This window comes from Plectropomus leopardus, chromosome 3, assembly GCF_026936395.1.
Source record: "Plectropomus leopardus strain MGB_pleo_1.0 chromosome 3, ASM2693639v1, whole genome shotgun sequence".
NCBI classification, from domain to species: Eukaryota; Metazoa; Chordata; class Actinopteri; order Perciformes; family Serranidae; genus Plectropomus; species Plectropomus leopardus.
In genome coordinates, this window is record NC_142178.1 from 11,467,125 (window position 1) to 11,488,549 (window position 21,425).

At 39.5% G+C, this 21,425-nt stretch overlaps 1 protein-coding gene across 2 annotated transcripts in view; it reads left to right on the plus strand.

The window, feature by feature from the left end:
• evi5l (ecotropic viral integration site 5 like) overlaps positions 1-21,425 on the plus strand; it is a 46,828-nt gene that overhangs the window by 17,628 nt on the left and 7,775 nt on the right. Inside the window, exons 3-19 of one of the 2 annotated variants that reach the window (XM_042484776.2) lie at positions 2,223-2,412; positions 4,268-4,492; positions 6,232-6,306; positions 6,547-6,672; positions 6,831-6,974; positions 7,086-7,175; positions 8,182-8,279; positions 8,622-8,682; positions 8,805-8,858; positions 9,443-9,475; positions 11,106-11,246; positions 15,340-15,456; positions 17,231-17,371; positions 17,481-17,657; positions 17,937-18,083; positions 18,589-18,684; positions 18,868-18,963. In XM_042484776.2, coding sequence (XP_042340710.1) covers positions 2,223-2,412; positions 4,268-4,492; positions 6,232-6,306; positions 6,547-6,672; positions 6,831-6,974; positions 7,086-7,175; positions 8,182-8,279; positions 8,622-8,682; positions 8,805-8,858; positions 9,443-9,475; positions 11,106-11,246; positions 15,340-15,456; positions 17,231-17,371; positions 17,481-17,657; positions 17,937-18,083; positions 18,589-18,684; positions 18,868-18,963 — 2,011 coding nt within the window. The remainder of the gene's footprint in view (positions 1-2,222; positions 2,413-4,267; positions 4,493-6,231; positions 6,307-6,546; positions 6,673-6,830; positions 6,975-7,085; positions 7,176-8,181; positions 8,280-8,621; positions 8,683-8,804; positions 8,859-9,442; positions 9,476-11,105; positions 11,247-15,339; positions 15,457-17,230; positions 17,372-17,480; positions 17,658-17,936; positions 18,084-18,588; positions 18,685-18,867; positions 18,964-21,425) is intronic. The other variant, XM_042484778.2, reaches the window with a different exon arrangement.

Below are 21,425 nucleotides of genomic sequence, written 5' to 3' on the forward strand. Positions count from 1 at the left end.
TACAGATTCAACCAGATAATTCTAAAGGAATGGGTTTAGTTTGGATTAAAAAATAGCAAAATCAAAATGTAGAGAATGGATTCATCTGCTCTAATATAAGCTGCAGTCATAAGCATGTCTGGCTACCGAGCTATTTACCTGCAGGAACCAGATGTTACTTACACAGCCAAGGAGCACATCAGTAACAATCTTTGTTAGTTTTTCAGTTGAGAGGTTACTGTAAAAAAGCTGGATAAAATATAACGACTTTGAATAAAAGAGTCAGCTAAATAAATGTAGTGTAAAAATTGTTCAGTTTAGTGGACTACAGTTCAGACACAAGTAATCACAGTTTTACGTCAGTGAAGGCCAGTTGTACCCTGTAAGGAAGAGCGAATAAGCATCTAAGAATAAAAGAATAATTATAATTAAAATTTAACCAGAGAACCAACAAGGAACAAGTAAAGTCTGGAGATTTTACATTTGAAGTAAAACCTCTCGATCAAACAAGATAAGAGAACAAGATGTATTTACAGTTTGACTTCAGCTGCAGAAGCTGAAGTGCAGAAATTAGTGAGGGTTGAAGGCATCGTTACAACAGCAACTAATTAATGAGATGGCCTAATGTGGGAGATAATTTGAACCTCAAGACTGGAGATGAAAAATACAGTCTCTAGGGGGCATTTGTAAAAAAAAAAAAAAAAAAAGACGATAGCAGTACAGGTTTTCAGCAAGCCTGGTAGATTTTCATTAATAAGTTGTCATACCATACAGCAGTCATTCAGTATATATTATTGTAATGATATCACACATGTACCGTGGATGCTACTGTATGTTCTTTCATGAAGCTCATCATTTAACCAGTTCAGGATCCGTTTCTTTTGGAATAATATGTAATCAGCTGGTTTCAGTCATGTTTTAGAATGTGACTAAGGTTTAATCCCTGTGTTAGGTAAGGTTTAATCCCATGCGTTGAAGAGGGCCACATTCTGCAGGGATGTCTGTTCACATGTTTGCACCACTGCAGAAAAATACACAGGGATTCAAAAGACCAAAAATCACTTTAGAGCACTGAGCAAGGAGCCACATACAGTGTAATTCTTCCCGCAGCCATCACATGGTTCAGCAGAGCGGTCAAAGTGCAGGGCGGAGGAGTCAAGTGACTTAAAAGAATCAGACATTTGGGGTCAAAGTGGGACTAAACCTCAACACCCTCTGGGTAAAGTGCAGTCTATTTGATAAAATCATCTCTGCTTCCTGCTGCCCCAAACTCTAAGGAACAGAGGGATTAAAAAACACATTTCAAGGAAGCAACAATTTGGGAAATTCGCTCAATTGCTTTTTTAACATATAGTCAGGTGAGAATACCAATATCTTTGTCATCATTCAATTGTAAAGCTACTTAGCTTAGCTTAGCATAAAGACTGGAAACAGGGGGAAACTGCTAGACTGGCTCTGTCCTAAGATCACAAGCTCTGTCTGCAAGCAACTCTAAAGCTTATTAAATAACTTATTTTTATGTTGTTTGTTTAATCAGTAAAAAATCCAAGGTGTAAAATAGAATGTTACACTTTAACAAGTGGTTTTGTGTTGGACTATTTCTCGGCAGGGGTCAGTGACTTACTGGCAAAGCTCAAAGGCTACTGGCTGCAGGTTTTTATTTGCTGTGCAGACATGAAAGTGGTATACATCATCTCATCTTACCCTCAGCAAAAGAAACAAAAAAACAAATAATCTGTCTTCCCAAAATGTCTTTAAATTCTCCCACTATGTCTTTAGCATATTGTTACTTGTAAAATACAGCACAAGACACTTTCTGATTCAACTGTACCTAAAAATCAAGGCTTCTTTTGTCACTCATTGCCTTCTTCCAAAGTTTTTGAATGAAATCAAGCCCATTTGCTCAGTTTTAAGGGCCAACTGTTCACTAAAAAAAAAAAAAAAAACCTTAGATATTGTTGATTTTTTTGCCAGTTCAAAATGTTAATCCCCAGTCAGCTGTGTGAGTAATATCCTCACGGGTCAGCCTCTGATTCTGTAGTTTAAGGTAGCAAGCCCTGAGGACTTAACTGCCTTTGAAAGGTTGTGCCCAAACTCCACTGGTCCTGCAGTGTCACAATCTGCCTCAATGTCATATTCGCCTGGCTCCTAATGCTGATCTTAGCCTCCCTGTTGCTCTGCAGTTGTGCACCAGTAAAGCATAATGTCGAATTCCTGTCTTCATAAACTTTTTCTTCATGCAGGTTGCTGGAGGCCGATTCCAAGTCTATGCGGTCGATGAGCGGTTCACGGCGCAACAGCGGCTCCTCGCTGGTGTCTAGCTCCTCGGCATCCTCCAACCTGTCGCACCTGGAGGAGGATACCTGGATCCTCTGGGGCCGCATCGTCAACGAGTGGGAAGAGTGGAGACGCAAGAAGGACAAACTCCTGAAGGTAGGGACTGGGGATAGAAAATGAAAGATTTATGTTGTAACGGGCCACATTTTTCTAAGAATGAATCATTAAATAATAATTTAAAAATGAGAACATCAATGAGAAGATTATCAGCCTCCTCATTTTATTTTTACATCTCGCTCATCAGGTACTGCAGGGAGTTCACTGGAACAAAACAGAAAAAGGGCCCTTTAAAACCCTGACTCATGTACCTCTTAAACAGAGGCTGGATGGCCATTTATATCCATCAGTTTTATTGAAAAGGTCACAGTGTGCGTCCTTTTTAGCCATGTGCATATGTGTGACAGAAACACGTAGCTCCGTGGTGCCTGAGAGTTTATTTCTGCTGACGTTCCCCTAACTGAACAGAAAACCTTCAAGATTGCTGCCTGTATTTGTTGCAGGGATGTGCAGAATGTGAGGCTGAGGGTGCTCGAGCATCTGCCCCTTTGTTAAAAAGGCATATTTTCTGTGTTGTTTTGTTTATTTGGGAAAGCCTGCTCATGGCCCTTATCAAGAACATTTAATAATTAATAGCAAATTTAGCTATATATAAAATGACTCAGACAAGCCAGCCGCAGCTTTGATTTTGATGCTTGTCTATTCTTAGTGCTGCAGATGGGTGCTTTGAGCGGCTGTAAAGGACGCAGCAATAATTTCTTACATTTGATTTACCAAATAAAATGACATTATTTTTCACATTATGTGAAATCCAAATTATAGTTTAAAGTAATTCTACGTACATTTTTCTTTTACTTTAAAAAAGACAGCTTCAGAATTAGAATATCATCAAATGTTTACGTTTGACCTTTAATACAAACCTTGTATAGGCTTGCTAACTTGCTTAAAATGTTCCTTTTTAGAATGACCCTGACTATGACCATGCAAAGGTTCATACAGTTTTAGTGTTTTTGAGAAACTTAAAGGAAAAGTCAACTCAGATTACATTATAACACATTCATAATTTACCCATTTGAACTATCATTAAAAAAAATCTTTACAGGTTACATGACATTTTCAAACGATTCCTGTTCGGGACAACCCTGACTATTTCCATGTCAACTTTCATGTAATTTTACTGCACAGTATTTGAGAATTTTAAGGGGAAAGTCAGTTTTCATTATATTCGTTTGTTATAATCCCACTCTGATTTCACCGGGTATGGGATGATCATATAGTATGGTGCAGTTTGTTGTAAGATTTCATGTTGCTTTCTGTTTAAATACGGGTTGATGTATTTCAGCAGGTAAACTAAATTGCTGTATGGTGTTGTAAAATACTATTCCATGTGCACCTTTTTCATTTTTGGCACCCGCCCCTCTGAAGGTCCCTGCTCGTTCCTGATCTGTTGCCATGTGTTGATACAATACTCTAAATCTGATTAAACCAGTGCCTTTAAATTGCACTGCACCAATCCTCTTCCCCCCTCCTTTCCTCTTTGTGTCTTCCTGTGTCCTCTGTGACAAAAAGAGAAAACCCAGGGGAAGAAAAGATGGATGAGAGAAGGGACAGAAAAATGAGTCAGGGCAAAATGGGAGAGCACACAAACCGAGCCAGATGACGCACACTGTCTGCAAACTCTACATAGAGTTTGGCTTGAATGATTGGCTGGGGAAAAGCATGAGTAGGTGAAGAATTATTCTAAAGAGAGATGCATCAAAATGTACTGAGTGGCTGTAACAATGACATGATACTAAATGATCCTTGTGAATATAGCTATTCATTATCTTATTATTGATTGCTCTCATCTGCCTGCTCTTAGCTCTTCAGGAGATGCTTAGGGATGCTTAAAACTGCATCCCTCACCACAGAAACGAACACGGTACTCATCCTCTTTAATGTCTTTGCCCTCCAGGAGTTGATCAGGAAGGGCATCCCTCATCATTTTCGGGCCATTGTCTGGCAGTTGCTGGGCAACGCCACTGACATGCCGGTCAAGAATCAGTACTCTGAGCTGCTAAAGATGTCATCTCCCTGCGAGAAGCTCATCCGCAGAGACATCGCCCGCACCTACCCCGAGCATGAGTTCTTCAAAGGCCAGGACAGCCTGGGGCAGGAAGTCCTCTTCAACGTCATGAAGGTGAGCACTGTAGCATTTCACATCACTTCAAGATTTGGCCTTTTCAGCCTTTATTTTTAACATCTATGAAAAGGCATGATTTATGTCTTTTGGAATAAATGTCTTCGTTTGTGCGTGTGTCTGTGTGTATGACTGTGGGTACCATGTTTATGTGATAGGTATTTACAGTGTCATTTGGCATTCACGCTGCGAATGACTTGATGGTTTAAGCTCAGATGATGTTTATGTATTGCCAAATCAGGTATTGTTCTGTTCCTGTGATTCTGGATGTGAAGATGGTGTGTTGTTAAAATTGTTCACAATCACATGTCCTGGTGGACAAAGAGTTCAAGACGCTGCAATGTTGACAGGGACCTTTGTCATTTCTTAATTTCCTGTCAACTCTGGACTTTTTTCCATATACTAAAGGCCAAGATAATGCTTCCAAAATAACTTGTTGCATTGCAAGCAAATAGAGCTGCACCTGCACGTAGCAATAATTTTCTTTTCAGTAAAAGGTACCCTGTAGAGTTAGGTTTATTTTCAATGTTACCCACTTAAACGCATTGTGGTTATCCTCAAGGTCTTATAAACATGTTGAATGCAAAGCTGGGCGATATCTAGAAAATCAAATATCACAATAATTTTGACCAGATATCTCAATATTGATATTATAATAATATTGTAGGGTTGACTATTGTTGTTTTCATAATATTTACACGGTGATATTTTTGACAAATTATCATCAGCAATGTGGATATGTGGACTAAGTGGGTAGAGGCAGATAACTGAACAGCTAAAACAGTCTGGTAGGTTAAAAAATACATCACTTTCCTGTAATGTATGATGAATGTGTATTTTCTCTGCCTGCAAATTCAGGCACCTGTGTGATGCAAACAAAATGGGATCCAACCATTAATACATTTATTCATAGGGCTAAACTTTATTGACTATCCTTTATATAGTTGATTATTTCTTAAGTGATATGGAAAAAAATACCATTTAAAATATCTCAGAGCCTGGAATGATGCTTGTTTTGTTTGACCACAAGACCAAAACCTTGAAGATGTTCAATTTACAGTTATATACAACAGAAAAACAATAAATCTTTTAGAAACTGGAACAGTAATAATTTCAATTAAATAAATGAGTGATTTTCCAAATTATGTGTTTTCAGCGTGACAGGCAAGTGCTATGTAGTATTAATTAAAAAAAGTAATGAAATCATATCAGATTTAAAAATTCCATTTAAAAACATCTCTTCCCGCATTCATTCAGAGGAAAATGCATCAAACTGGAAAGATCTGAATGTCTGTAATTAAGTTCTCCATGATGCACTTGCCAGGCTGAGTGTCAACCTTCCTAATGTTATTTTGTTCATGACATAAAATCAGGGAAACAATGAATTGTGGGGATTTGTTGTTTGCAGCCTTGGAGACAAGCTTGTTGACCACATACACGTCGGTCAAGTTTCCTGGAAGCTCAGCTTCGCAGGAAATGAAGGGACCTCTGGTGATTTTCTGATCCTGTTGCTTACAGTCTGAGTGTTCAGTCCAGATTACAGATGTCATCTGCTGCCACCTGCAATGCAATGTGTGTGTGTGTGTGTGTGTGTGTGTGTGTGTGTGTGTGTGTGTGTGTGTGTGTGTGTGTGTGTGTGTGTGTGTGTGTGTGTGTGTGTGCGTGCGTGCGTGCGTGCGTGCGTGCGTGCGTGCGTGCGTGCGTGCGTGCGTGCGTGTGCGTGTGCATGTTTTTTTCAGGCGTACTCACTGGTGGATCGAGAGGTGGGCTACTGCCAAGGCAGTGCATTCATCGTTGGTCTGCTGCTCATGCAGGTAATAATCATGTATTTTAGGAAAATGATCCAGAATGAGGATATTTTGCCTCAAGCCTCAGTGCAGGCTCATTGTAATCAATCCTGCTAGATTTCTCTGATTAATGCGACCAAAAACGTTTGATTATGCTCCCGGATTAGTTGTCTCTTGAGGTTGTGGGAGTCACTGTTTAATAAACTGTTCTACATGAGCAGTGTCTAATTTATGCCTAATGAGGAAACTTTACTCACCTCCTCAAAGATGCCGGAGGAAGAGGCGTTCTGTGTTTTCGTTCGCCTGATGCAGGAGTACCGTCTGAGGGAGCTGTTCAAACCCAGCATGGCTGAGCTGGGACTCTGCATCTACCAGTTTGAGTATCTGCTACAGGTAAAGGGACGAAGCATGAGACGATCAGTGAACATGAGGCTTGCAGTGTAACACTCGTCCACAAAGGGGCAGCAAATCATTTCATTATATCTTCAGCACGTCACTTTGTTTTTATGTGCCCTTTGAGGCTCAAATAATGCTCTTTTCTTTTACCTCAGGAGCAACTTCCAGAGCTGAATGTCCATTTTCGATCCCAGAGTTTCCACACATCCATGTATGCCTCCTCCTGGTTCCTCACTCTTTTCCTCACTTTCCTTCCACTGCCTGTCGCCACACGCATCTTCGATATTTTCATGTATGAGGTAGGAAACATGTGGTTTTGAGTATGTGAAGATGTGTTTGAATGTGTATATCTACTTTCAAGTCTGTTAGTTTACTGAGCACACATACTAAAGTATATGACCTCTCTGTAGGGTCTAGAGATTATCTTCCGCGTAGGCCTGGCCATCCTGCAGTACAACCAGACTGACCTCATTCAGCTGGACATGGAGGGCATGTCACAGGTAAGCAGCTGCAGCTCTACATCGCTAACTACAGAAATGATGTTCATCAGAGTCAAAAGCTCCACGTCCCACTTTCCCTTTTGCACGCAAACTTCCTGAATGACAGATCTGCTCTGATAAAAAGACACTTCACTCTGTTACGCTAATTCAAAACAGAAACAGAAACCAAGACACATTTGATGATAACATGTATATCAGTGTTCTATATGTAAGATGAAAAACTGGCATGGTGTTAAATTTTACACTTTGTCACACTTTGTTCTCTGAAACAAACCTGTATATATTTTTAATGCTCTGTAACGCAGAAGAGGATCAACTCAATCTAAAAATCAAAGGTTGGAACTGTCTGCAGTCCTTTTATCCTTTCTTTTCTCTCTTTCTTTTGGAGTAATGATAAGTATAAAAAGTGCTGCAGCCGGCTGTTATTATTATATTCAACATTGGTTAGTCTGATAAATTATTTGCTTGATTCATTAAATAACCATTTGGTCAATAAAATGTCAGAAAACTGTTAAAAAATTACTTTTTTTAAAATGGTACATTATAATCTACCAAAGCTCAATGTATATTCTTCATATGCCTTTTTTGCAGTCCAAACTTACAAGATATTCACTTTAATTATATATATGACATGGAAAAGCAGCAAATCTTCAAAACTGAGAAGCTAAAATCAGAAAATGTTCACATTTTTGATTGACAAATGGCTGAAATGATAAAGTGTCATCTCACTTTATGAAATACAAATAATTTTAACTTGAAATAAGTACATCTAGAAACACAACTTCTTCAGCTTATTGATATATTAATATACGTCCTTAATTTTCTATGAATCACAGAATATCAGAACCAGCAGCTGCTGGCTCGCTACAAGCCCAATGCAGGGGCTCAGTCGCTCCTCTTCACTTCTCTAAAATGTGTCCATCTGCTTCTGCATGAAATATGAATGAGCATCTTTGTCTGTTTCGAGCTCTCTGATCTTGTGTGTGATTCCCTCCGGGTCTGCCAGCATTTCCAGAAGGTGATCCCCCACCAGTTTGACAGCTGCCCAGACAAGCTGATCCTCAGGGCCTACCAGGTCAAATACAACCCCAAGAGGATGAAGAAGTAAGAGCGCTCATTACTCAACTAACGTCTACTAAGAATGAACAGGCCTCATGTAGCCCAGTAGGATTTTTATTTTTTATTTTCTCATTTATGCTGATGTGTTTGCGCTGAAAGTGCACTCACATCCTGTTTGATGTTTGCTTGTTGTTGTGCTAAGTGGGGAAGACACACTTTGCTGTTATATCCTCTTTTTTGCTTTTAAGCAATTATAGTGAAACTAGACCACCAATCAAGGAAACTCAGGAACCAACGATTAAGTTCTCCTTCACCACAGAAAAACAGCATTTAAATGTTGAGGTAGCATTGCATAACCCTGTGTTATTTTTCCTAATTTTTTATTAGACTTGAGAAAGAATACACCACAATCAAGAACAAAGAAATGGAGGAACAAATTGAGATTAAGGTATGTGTCTGCCAGTGTGAGTGTGTGTATGTTTATTTTATGTATTTGAGTGTGATGTGGTTATTGCAATAAATTTAAACATGAATAGGCATTCTGACTGTTTTGTTCCTCTCTCTATTCAGAGGTTACGCACAGAAAACCGGCTGCTGAAGCAGAGGATTGAGACGCTGGAGAAGGTAAGAGATGGGCTTTGATTCCAGCTTATCTAAACGCTAAAATAAATCAGGTTTGTGCAGCATCACTGAGTCAAAACGAACACATTGCTCAGTGCGGGACTCCTCAAGTTTTCATCAGGTCTCACTGTAGCAAGATAACGCTGTGGGTTTAAATTTGTGAGCTCATTTTCTTTTCCTGAGGAGCTTGTGTGGTTGGTGTGTGTGTGTGTGTGTGTGTGTGTGTGTGTGTGTGTGTGTGTGTGTGTGTGTGTGTGTGTGTGTGTGTGTGTGTGTGTGTGTGTGTGTGTGTGTGTGTGTGTGTGGTTTTGTAAGTTTTTCCCCCTACTCCAGCACTCTGCAGTTTTTAATCTTCTCCTCCTCTCTGTAACACTTTTTTTTGAGTGATCCCACAGATGCCTCATTTTTCTTCTCTGCATTCATTTCATACAATTAAATCCTCAACCTGCGATCCCATTTCTTTCTCTTCCCTGAATTTCCTCTTGGGTTTTCTTGTGGTTTTATCCTCCCTGGTGTCCTACCGTCTTTTCACTTTCTCTTCATCTCTTTTTTTCACCCTCTTGTTCCTCTTCTTCGCTGCGCTGTAGGAGAGTGCCGCTCTGGCAGACAGACTGATACAGGTAGAGTACTGTGAGCCACTATCCCTCTGATGTTGCTGTCCTCTGCCCTACTCACACCTCCCTCCTCCTCCTCCTCTTTCTGCTCTCCGCACTGCCTCTCTCCCTCCTTATTACAATAACCAGCCAAAAGTGCATGAAAAGAATATTGTTGAATGTTCAGTCCTCAAAGACCGTCCTGTAATTCCTGACTGCATGTACCATTTATCCCTGATGGAAGTTCTAAAAAGGTTGTACACTCCCTGCATGTGGCATGTAAAAGTTTACAATTATCACTAGCAGTACTTTTACCTATTGTAATTATTAGTACACCTCACCAAAATGTGAATGAAATATCCTATATAGTTAAACATTTTGAGAAATGCACTGATTTGCTTTCTTGCTGAGAGTTAGATAACAAGATGTCTGTATGTCATGTCTGTATGAAGCTACCAACATCTGATGATTAGCTTAGCTTAGCATAAAGACTGGAAACATGGGGAAACGACGAGCCTGACTCTGTCTGAAGGTAAAACAACATCTGTCCACCCTCACCTCTAGAGTTCACAATGCTTTATCTTGTTTTTTTAATTTGTACAAAAAAATGTAAAAAACACACATTGTGGTGTCACAAGGGGTGAAACAAAAGAGATTTAACTTGTTAAAGGAGTAGTTCCAATTTTTTGACATGGGGTTATATGACGTTTTTATCCATATTCAGTGTATCACATGCAGTAGAAGTCAGTCAACGTGCACCTGCTTTAGAGAAGCAGGCTGGAGTAACACCACACAAGGTAGGTGAGTCCATTTACAAAAACAGTAATTTTACCTTGGAGTTGGACTTAGCGCTCCCTGGTGCTGGTTGTGTGATTGTGTGGATTTTGGTGTTAAAGGTTCAGGTCAGATCGACCAAAGTCTCACAAAAACACATAAATAAATGATTAAGGCAGCAGTAGACCAGCAGCTCCCCTGTTCTGTGGGGTAAAATTACTGTATCTGTTATAGGAGTCTGGTGGCTCTGCAGAGAGCATAGATACTTGTTTTAATTGCCTATCAGAAAGGGCTGCCCTATGGCAAGATAGAAAAGTGAAAATATTCTCATTTTAGCGTACACCTCAACTGATCTTGATTTTTTTAGGTTTACATTTTGCTGCTGCCCCCATCCACAGCAGCACATTGCTTAGTTTCCATGTTAATAATCCAGCCTGCTTCTCCAAACTGGGTGGGTGGAAACGTTCTCCTACTATAGGTAATACACTCAGTTCCTTAAGTACCTCATATAACCCCAATTTAAAAAAAAAAAAAAAAATCCAAACTATCCTCTTAATTGGTGAAATTTAGAGATTTTTTTTTACCTTAAGACAGAACCTGAGTAGCTGTTTCACCTGTTTCCATTATTTATGCTAAACCAAAGTGAAATCAATCTTCTCAGCTAGCTTCCTGCAAGAAAGCAAAAAAGGATGTTTCCAAAAATATTGAACTATTGCTTTAAGGCTTAAAAAAAATCTGCTCTGTACCATGTAACAAAGTTCCCCCTAAGCATAATATTGTTGCATTCCCCAGATGCCCAGAATGACCCTTTTGGTTTAAAGTCATTATACATTTCAAAATTTAAAGTCATCAGTGATCTTGACCTTCTGGCCTGCTGTTCTAGGGTCAGGTGACGAGAGCGCAGGAAGCGGAGGAGAACTACGTGATCAAGCGGGAGCTGGCAGTGGTGAGGCAGCAGTGCAACACAGCCAGCGAGAGCCTCGAGAAAGCGCAGGACACCATCAGAGAGCTGCAGCAACAGAAGGTAAACGCTAACCCACAATCTGAGTACAAACTCTGAGGGAACAAGAGAAATATTTGTTTCAACACAGAGGATGACAGCTGGCAAAATGCCTTTTTACCTCACATATGTTTAACAAGGGATTTATGTAGTAACAGGGTTTCGGCATATCCTTTAAAAATCTTAAAAGTTATTGAATCCATCAATCTAAAATAAGGCCTTCATTGGCATTAAAATGTCTTAAATATTTGAAAAATATAATAAAACTCCCCCTACCCCAAGTAATTGGTGTCAGTAAATGTTTTTCCCCCATTAATAGTGGCTACTGAAAAATTGTTTAAAAAAAAATTCATTCCAAGTGGCATTAAAAAGTCTTTAAAAATTCATAAATCCCACCTGCCTTAAGCTGTAGAAGCACTGAATAAGATATTCTCTTACAGCAGAAGGAGCTGGTCTACATTTTGCTTGAATCATTTATTTGGTAATGGTTGGTGAGGTCAAAGCAGATCAATGTTCTCAGCAAATTCTTAGCAAGAAAGCAACAAGATGTTGAACTACTCCTTTAATAATATATAATGTCATCAGATCATCTGCTTATTCGCCCAAGAACGTTTCTGGCTTTTTCTCAAAGATGTCAAGTCACCGTACAACATAAAGGCAGTCTGATGTTAGATTCAGAGCAGCCTCTGCTTGACTTGAATGAACTAATTGCAACACTGATTTCTTTCAGACTTCATTAGAAATTTGTTGAACTGAATGTGTGCAACACAAGGCAACACAGTATAAGACCTGTTTTGCAACCCAACCACAAAGAGAGTGTGTGTTTGTCCTGTCCAACCACAACATCACAGCTACTCTCTATACTGAACATGTCAAAGTTGCTTTTTGACCCCACTGACCTCTGGTATTAGCATGTTCATGTTTGTCAGGCCTGATATGCAGCAGCTGTCCAGCTGTTGCAAACTGACTCATTTACGATATTTACTTTTGTAAATGGTCTGTTGAATACATTTTTTTCCACTGCAAAGAAATGGCAAAAACCCATCACAGTACCCTCTACTTTTTAGTACTTACTAGTAATTTGTCTTGTAAATAGTCTTTGAGTGTCTTAGTGTGCTCTGTAAGTGTATTATCCTTAGTTGTTGTTTTAGAGGTAGTTTCAAAGCGTTTACAGAAGGAGATAAAAGAATGGAACAAAATAGATAAGATGATAGACGGAGATAAAAACAAAAGCATGGACTCAAACTGCACAAATCACCAGCTACAAAGTTTTACCATCAAGAACATGTCAAAGAAAACTAGCAAGTTGTAAAACAGTTATCATAGATTTTAAAATATATATATGCAATTTACACAGATATAGACCCAAAAATGTGCTTGAATATAATGCATATAGACAGAAGTATACCAGACTATAATAACTGATTATTTAAACTCATCAGTCATTCTGCTTTTATTGCATTTAATTTTGCTAATTCGATGCTCCTTCCACGTTAGTCAAATAGACAAACGGTCAGTGACATATTCAAACCAGCCCACATTAGGAACAACACACCCGGAGTGACAGCAAAGTACTGTGCAGCCCCGACACTAATGGGACATTTTGTTCACACGCATGTGAAAATCAGAGGAAACAGCTCTGGGTAATTATTTGCCAAACAGCTACAAACTAGTAGTCTCTGTGTTTATTGACTGAGTTCGGGATTGATCTTCTCTTTCGTACCTTTTAATTTGCGTTTCTTTTGATAACAAAGAAAGTTGTAACTCACATAGTCATGTCTCAGTATGAAGCTCAGAGGAAATGATTTACTCATGAACTAACCCTGCAAAGCTCTCTGCCCCAAAACCACTACAGCTTGTTAGTGCTGGGTCTGTTTGTTTTTTGTGTTTAGGCTCTGGACTCCAACACATTGAATTTAAAACAAAGCAGCTATTCTGCTCTACTATAGCTACAATAAAAAGCAGTGCGTATTCACACTTAAACTGAAGAATGATCACCTCTAAAAAGTCACTGCACATGTTCAGTCAGCATCCAGTGTGCTGAGAAGAGCCAAAACAATGTTACACTTACAGCCGTCTAATAGCATGTGCTGGTTTCAAAAAACATAGCAAATGATACATTTACAATAAGACCAGATTTAAACGTCAAGGTAGTTCATTTTAATTTTTTCAAATAGGTTTTGGCAGCAGTGGAATGTGTCTTAAGTACATCTGCTCAAGTACTGTACTCAAGTACAAGTTTAAAGGTAATTTACTTCCACTCCAATGCAGTTCAGAGAGAAATACTGCACTTTTTACTCCACTGCATTTATTTGATAGCGTGAGTAACTAATTACTTCACAAAGTAAATATTCATATTCACATTTACACGGAATGAAGAGCAAGCAAAACATATGAATCATGAAAATGCTGCTTTAAATACAAGTGATTGATTTATTATTTAGGTTTTGAATGGGATGTCTCTAAATGATGTCATGGTGAACTTATTCCAGCTCAGATTGCTGGTACCCATCACCCACCACAGTTCACACACCTCCAGACGCTCACAGTCCTCTTTGATAACCAAGACTGAAAGGCACGAAATGACAAACCGAGACTCTTTTGTGCACGCCATGTACTCGCCCAATTTCAAGCATTTTTGTATTTTGCCTTGTAGGAGTGTATTTTTCCACTCAGCCCTCTCTGTTTTTTTGCTCCTCTTACACCCTGAACTTTGTAGTTTCACTTTGATGTGGTGACATGAAAATGTACAGTAGCTTTCGACTCTCTGGCATCACTCTGCATCAGAGGAGGTACCTTGATACCAACTTTATTTTGTTGATTTCGTTAGAAATCGGGGTACTATGCAGACATTACAGGAAACATCAGCATTGTTTCAGTTTGAAAAGATTCCATTTTGTTGCTGCACGCAGACAAGCTGCATATAAGTATGATCAAGGGTTAACGCTGCATGTTGTAATTGATGCTCTTGATTTGTTACAGAAATGAGTAATAATGCAATAACCCTGCTATGTTGCTGCAGCCAAGGACTCAAATGTGTTACTTCAAATTTCCCACTGCCTTCCCCAAAAATAGAAAACGATGTCAGAGTACATTAGGGCTTTCCCAAGTGCCAGTTTTGGGCCATCAAAGCTTCAATGAGAAACATTTGAAATGAATCAAAGCTCTGACAGGTGGAGATAAATGAAAGAGATCAGTTGATGCACCTAAAATGATGCGACAATGAGCCACTTTGTTAGCATGCAGGTTTTTGCAGGCAGAAAAAAATGGGTTTTAAAACAGCTTAGCTGTTACTTTCAACTGATTTGCTGGGCTTGTTATTTATTTATGATATGCCAGTTTCCTTTGGAATACATCTGGCAGTCATCATCATCCAAAAATGCTAATTACAGTAAAAAGTATTCCAGATGCTTCAGACCCTCCAGGATGTTGTGATGTAGTAATCGTTCCAATTATAAACATCACAACGTGCATCCCGATGTTTTTAGAAAAGCTGCATATTTGGCAGAAGTAATCCCAAAAACAGCCTGCAAAATCCTTAAGGGACCGGCAAGACATGTTGGACATGTTGCTAGTGCATCTATTAACCTTTCTGTCTGGTCAAACTGTCCTAGTAGCAGTATTGCTTGGCTGCCTGTGACTGATGTTGGGTGAGAGTCACAAAATTATCACTCAGTTTAGATGTGTCTGAGAATAACTAAAATAAGTAATGGTAATGAATATCTGATAAATATTTTCTAATTTATAGGCTATTTAAGATTTTTGGGGTAATGCATACATACATACTTACATATATGTGTGTGTGTGTGTATATGCATATATATATATATATATATATACTGAGCAACAACAACACTGAGCATTCATGTAGTGGTTTTGTAGTAGATTGTGCTTTACAGTTTGAATACTCAATTTGAAAAAAGAAACATAAATATGTAGCTGAATTAACAGTCATTAACACACTGTGATAAAAAGCGGAACTACCTCTGCAGTACTTACTAACTATCATTTGCAACTAGTCTGCAAATGACAATAAAACAAAAACTGTTGGGGGATTTCAATTGTGTACGAGGCCCATACAAATGTCTCTGTGTAACACCCGTGACGTTTGTTCCAGTACACAGATCAGTTTGTGAGCACACTGCAGACCCAGCTGGAGCAGTCCAGACTGCGTGAGGCTGAACTGCTGGGAGCGCTGAAAGAAATGCAAGACAAGGTCCTCGACCTGGAGAAGGTGAGCTAACGGTTACGTGCCATAGTGTGAGGGAGAGCACGTAGTGTGAAAGATGAGCAGAGACAGCAAGCGTGTGGAGCTGTGAATGTGTTAAAGATCGTCTTGCTGTGAACTAAACTGTTAAAGTGTTGAAGTTATTCCAAAACAAAGGCATATATGACAGTTCAAGTTTTCGGTTTTATTTCATAAGCTGTTGAGACACAACAGTTCTGCTTCCTCCTGTTGATGATTTTACTGTAAGATAAAACTGAAAGCTAAAAAAAGCAAATGTGCCTCTGGCATTGTTTGTCTTTTACATTTTTTTTTCTCATTTTGAGAAAACTGCCATTTTCTCAAAATACATAAATACAAAAATACAAACAATGTTGGTTTTTTTTCTCATACTCTGAGCCAAAAACCTCCACTTAATATTGCAGAAATTTCCAGTTCTATTCCTGTCTGGAGGTTTTTTTTTGGAGGTATTCGTTCATATATCATGCATTCCCTGATCTATATAACATTTTATCTCTTAAAACATGGCACAAATAGATTTTTTATGGTTGTTGACACCATTTTTTTTATTTATGTGGTGATAAAATGAAATATCCCAAATCCTGTTCAAAAATCTTAAAATCTCTAAAATGTCAGTAAGATAAAAACAAGAAATTTTAACATTGCTTTATCCAATGTTTTTTTGTTGTTTTTTTAACAGGAAATGTATGTATATTAACACATATTAAATGAAACAATTCCTGATTTGCCTATTTAGCATGAAGTTTTTTGCTTTGTTTTTTCTTCTTTTTCTTGTAATATAAAACAAATAATAATAATTGTCTTAATGTAAATCATCAACTTGGGAAGGCTCAAGGTAAAATCTAGTTAAAATTTTAACCCTATTCACCTGGGGTGTCTCTGCTCAATATTCAAGGAACTCCTGTATTTTAGTCCCGCTAGCAGTTTTCTGTCAAGTCATCGGTCCACCACTTTGGTCCAGACTGAAAATTCTCAACAACTATTGGACAGGTAGCCATGATATTTAACACAGACATTCACGTCCCCAGAAAATAAAGGCTGCTGACTTTGATGATCTCCTGACTTTTCCTCTCATGCCATCAACAGGTTGACATTTGTTGTTTTGAGCGAAACGTCTTGACAACCATCCGATTGATTATCATGACATTTATTCCAGACGTCCATATTCCCTTCAGGATGAATTGTAATAACTTTATTGACCTCCTAACATTTCATCTACCATCATCAACAGGTGAAAAACTCAACTGATCCAACTCTTTGGTTTATGACCAAATGCCTGCAAAACTGATCACTGACCATCAGCTGTACATGCTAACACGCTCATCTAAGATGAACAAACATGCTCATCTTTGGCAGGTTTTATGCCTGCTTTACATCAGTTTGCATTTCGCTTAAAGGTTTAAATGTGTGGAATTTAGTGGCATCTTGTGGTTAGGCTGCAAAACTGAAACTTCTCCCATGTGCCAAGTGTGTAGGAGAACTACATTGGCCAACGCGAAAAAGCGGATGGTCCTATCTAGTGCCAATGTTTGGTTTGTTCATTCTGAAAACACAACAGTTCTTATTCACAGGTGATTATAAACTAATGAATATGAATATAATATATACGACTTCTGCCAATATATCCCCTAAATCCTACACACTGGACCTTAAAGCATTGTTGTGCCTAAGTACAGGCTTGTAGAGCCATTAGCATGGCGGTAGAATAGTCTTAATAGAAAAGTCTTTTTAAGCTGTAAACACAGCGTGTTTTTCCCTCCAGAGAAGCACTTGCCTGCCAGATGAAAACAACATGGCGGCTCTGCAGGAGGAGGTGAAGCAGATGAAGCTGAGGGAGCTGGAGACGCTGCGTTCATTCAGAGAGATGCAGGACACCGTCACTGATCTCAACCAGCGCTGGCAGGTGAAACACACAAACTGCTGTTGTTGCTGTAGAGACTACCTGCATGTGCACGTTTATGCACCCTGTCTGTGCAGTGGCAGGAGTGTTACACCTCTGTGTGTTTCTGCAGCATCACATGTCCCGCGGCAGCAGCACGGGAGGTGGGGGCGGCCACTGGAAGGAGTCCCCAAAGAAGAACGCCATGAACGAGCTGCAGGACAAACTGATGACGGTCAGACTGAGGGAGGCCCAAGCTCAGGCTGAGCTCCGAGAGGTCAAACTCAAAGCCCTGCAGCTGGAGAGCCAGGTCAGACATTTTACAACATTAGCTGGCTGCAGCTGCACTGCATTGCTGTAAATTAAAATGAACATTTGTTTGGTTTTTTTCAACTTTTTCCAAGAAAAAAACGACAACATTCTAAGATATCAGCTTAGTTTCTGGTGGGCGCTTTTCACAATTTCCTCACATTTCACAGACTAAATGATTCATCAATTAATCAAGAACAAAATCAAAAATGTATTACTGATGAAATGAATTATTAATTGGAGCCCTCCTCATCTTCGTCTGTGACTTTCTTCACTCTAGAATCAGATCCACAGCAAGCTGATTGGTCGCAATGATCAGGAGCGCTCCGCCCTGCAGGACCGGCTCCAGATGCTGGCCAATCAGAACAAAGCTCTCCAGGCTCAGCTCAACGAGATGAAAAGGAAGCAGGCCGAGTCCGACTGCAAGGTCCGAATGGAGAGGGGAATGAAAAAGAAAAGGAGTTAGCTGGAGGGGGAGAGAAGGAACAAGGAGCGAGGGATGATTGATGGGGAGAGCAACGTTTTCCTGAAGAAGATATTTACATACAGTAATGAGACAAACTGGATGACAAAAAACAATGAATGAAAATAAACAGGGAAGAATTAAATTAAGAATTAAAATTAAAAATAATAGAATTAAAAAGGGAAGCAAAGGAAGAAGAGAAGAAGGGACATAGATTTTGTAGCACAGAAATAGATTATGTTTTAGGAGAAATGACTAGACTAGAAATGAGTCTGACTTCATGTCCAGAAAAGAATATCGGCAGCATTAAAGGAGGCCAGGGATGAGAGATGGAGGACAGAGCAGGACGTAGAAGGAGGGAGTGAGACAGCATTAGTATCCATCACTGAAATCCAGTTTATCATTGTCATCCACAGAGCTGAGTTATGAAGCGGTAAATGTCATCTTTTCTTTCCTCTCACACATGCAGAGCAAAGAGGAGGTGATGGCGGTACGACTGAGGGAGGCAGACAGTATGGCTGCCATGGCTGAACTCAGGCAGAAGATCGCCGATCTTGAGATACAGGTGTGTGTGTGTGTGTGTGTGTGTGTGTGCGTGCGTGCGTGCGTGCGTGCGTGCGTGCGTGCGTGTCCGTCCATAAGGATTGTACATACTTCAAATGTGTGTTTTTGGATGACTGATTCAGTAATCTTGAAACTATAATGAAACTGTGACTTTAACCCTCGGTGTGTGAAATGTGTTTTTCAGAAGGAGGAAGGGCTGATCCAGGGCCAGCTCAACCATTCAGACTCCAGACAGTACATCAACCAGCTCCGGGACCAGATTGCTGAGCTGAAGAACGAGGTTGGACACATGCACATGCACACACACACACACACACACACACAGACACACAGACACACAGACTACACTGCTTACTGGAATTTGTTTGATAATTAATAACACAATAAACCTGTGCTACATGTAGCATTGTAGAGATAAATATTACGTCTAAACTACCTTTAATGCTCTTATTCAAAACAAATCTTGTTGTGGGAGCATCACCTTCAACACTGCAACACAGGACACAGGCATACTACTTCCCTTCTCCCTTTCTGACGTCACTGTGCATGTTAGCTTTTCGTCATTTTCCTCTTTTTCCCGTAACACGACAATATGACTCTTTTCCCCAAAAAGGAGTCACAGCCGTGACAACAACGCAGTGGTGCGATGACAGTCTGGTCTATCCCTGCTCTTAGTCCTGCCTTCTAAGCTCCGATTGGTTGACAGTTTCTTCAACCAGCGGAAACAGCCGACCCAGTGAATCCTATCCTTTATCTTTCAGCTTGCAGGGATTCAGATGTCTTAGAGCAGGTGTTTGTGTCATGACGCATTAGAAGATTCTTGTGAAGTCTGACCCAGGGACAGATCATTTCAAATGTTTGTTTGCTTGCAGCAATCATAGGTCTTTTATTAACTACCAGTATGTGCCTCTGATTTATCAGGGTAACAAAAACAGCGTTCACTAAATGATTTTATTGCCTGGTGAGTTCTGTTTCAATGTGGCGTGCGGATATTAGACACACACAGAGCACATAGACACCCTGCAGCCGTGCTAACCACCAAAAAAAAATCTTGTCATCTACATGCAGCCTCACATCAGACACCACTTCCACCGCAGTACACTCACCCAGTTGTGTCAATGTATTTCTTGTAATAAGAGACCACTGCTCTTCCCCAACAGCTATATTCTCATCATTTGGTTCACAGTGAACTTTGACTTTGAAAGATTAGTAAGTTTCTAAAGAATAAGTGATTTTTTTCAGGTGAACCCACAGCTGAAAAGTCTTTCCCACCCTGTTTTGGAGATGCAAAGTTTTTCACCCATCATACACTCTGGGTTTGTTCATTCAGAGAGTGGCAGTGCGTGACAAGAGTTTAAAGTGAGGGGGTGTGATGAGACTGCCCTGCCCTTTACTGCTCTTCTCTTTTCTTCTTCTCTCCCCACTTTTTTTTATCAAAGCAGTGGTTTTATAAATGAGAGCGAAACTTGCGTGAGTACAGCTGAGGAAGCAGTGAACCATTTAGAAAAATCTCAGTATATATACGCTCTGCTAAGCGATCCTCGTACGGTTGAGTCATAAGAACAGTGATGATGCATGATAACAGATTTTACATGACTATTTTACACATACTGTATATTATACACGTTCTTCATTGCGATTCAAGCTTGACGTGATTTTTTTAAATAATGCAAAGACAACAAATTTTGATATTAACCTGTTGAAATCACACAAACTGATAGCAAGTGACCCTTGAAAAAATGCCCGACTTATGTTTCTTCATTTTTTCGCTTAAAGAGCAGTCAAGACATAGTCAAAACATTTCCATTGGTTAACCACTGGTTTCCCCCCACCCCACCCTACAGCCAGTCGGAGAGTATGATAGGGGGAAACAAAAACCTCTGAGATTTGTCATGAGTCACTGTGGTACATGTAAGGTTGACACACAAAAAGTATGCATGAGATAAACTTCAGCGATAGCTCTTCTGCCAGGTAAGAGCAACTGCTGTAATCTGAAAACTGGCCATCAGCGAGTGAACGGAAACACTTTCTTTTTTTTTTCCCATTACACGTTAATTATTTTTTATGTAGTTCTGGCACCCATCAGGCGAGACAGGTGATCAGATTTAGACCCCAGTGCCCTATTTGCACAACCTCAAATGGTGAACAGGATTCAGATCAGTGGGTTTCACTGGTTTTTTTTTTTTTTTCACATGCAACAACCTATTAAAAAAATTCCCAGCACCTGACATTTAACCCTTCAAAACATAACAACATAACTTTTCTTGTGCTGCATTCAGATTCTTTTTACAAGTATTTAAACCTTTGAGCCCAAGCAGATTGATTTCTAAAAATATGCAGGGAAAAAAAGTAATCAGCAGTTTGGCATGATATTTCCCTCAAATTGCAAGAAATTAGTAAATTTAGGGAATGATTTTTAAATTAAGCTAAGGGGGAAAAAATCCATTTAAGTATATGATAATGATATGATAACTTGTATGCATTTTTTCAGGTCATGTCCTTGTTTGTTTCTTTGGTTTTGTTTTGTTTGGAGGGGTTAGAGCCTATTACAACCTATTCTCCATTTGCTATAGAGCTCAATTTTTTTGTCCAAAAGCCATTAACAACACAACGAGCCATGATGCTGCACCTGATAATACGTTCATTCATTACAGTAAACATGGACACTGTAGTTTATTTTGGATTGATTGCACATCCACCATCCAGCTGCTGAAAATACAAACTAGAGTTCCAACTGTGTAT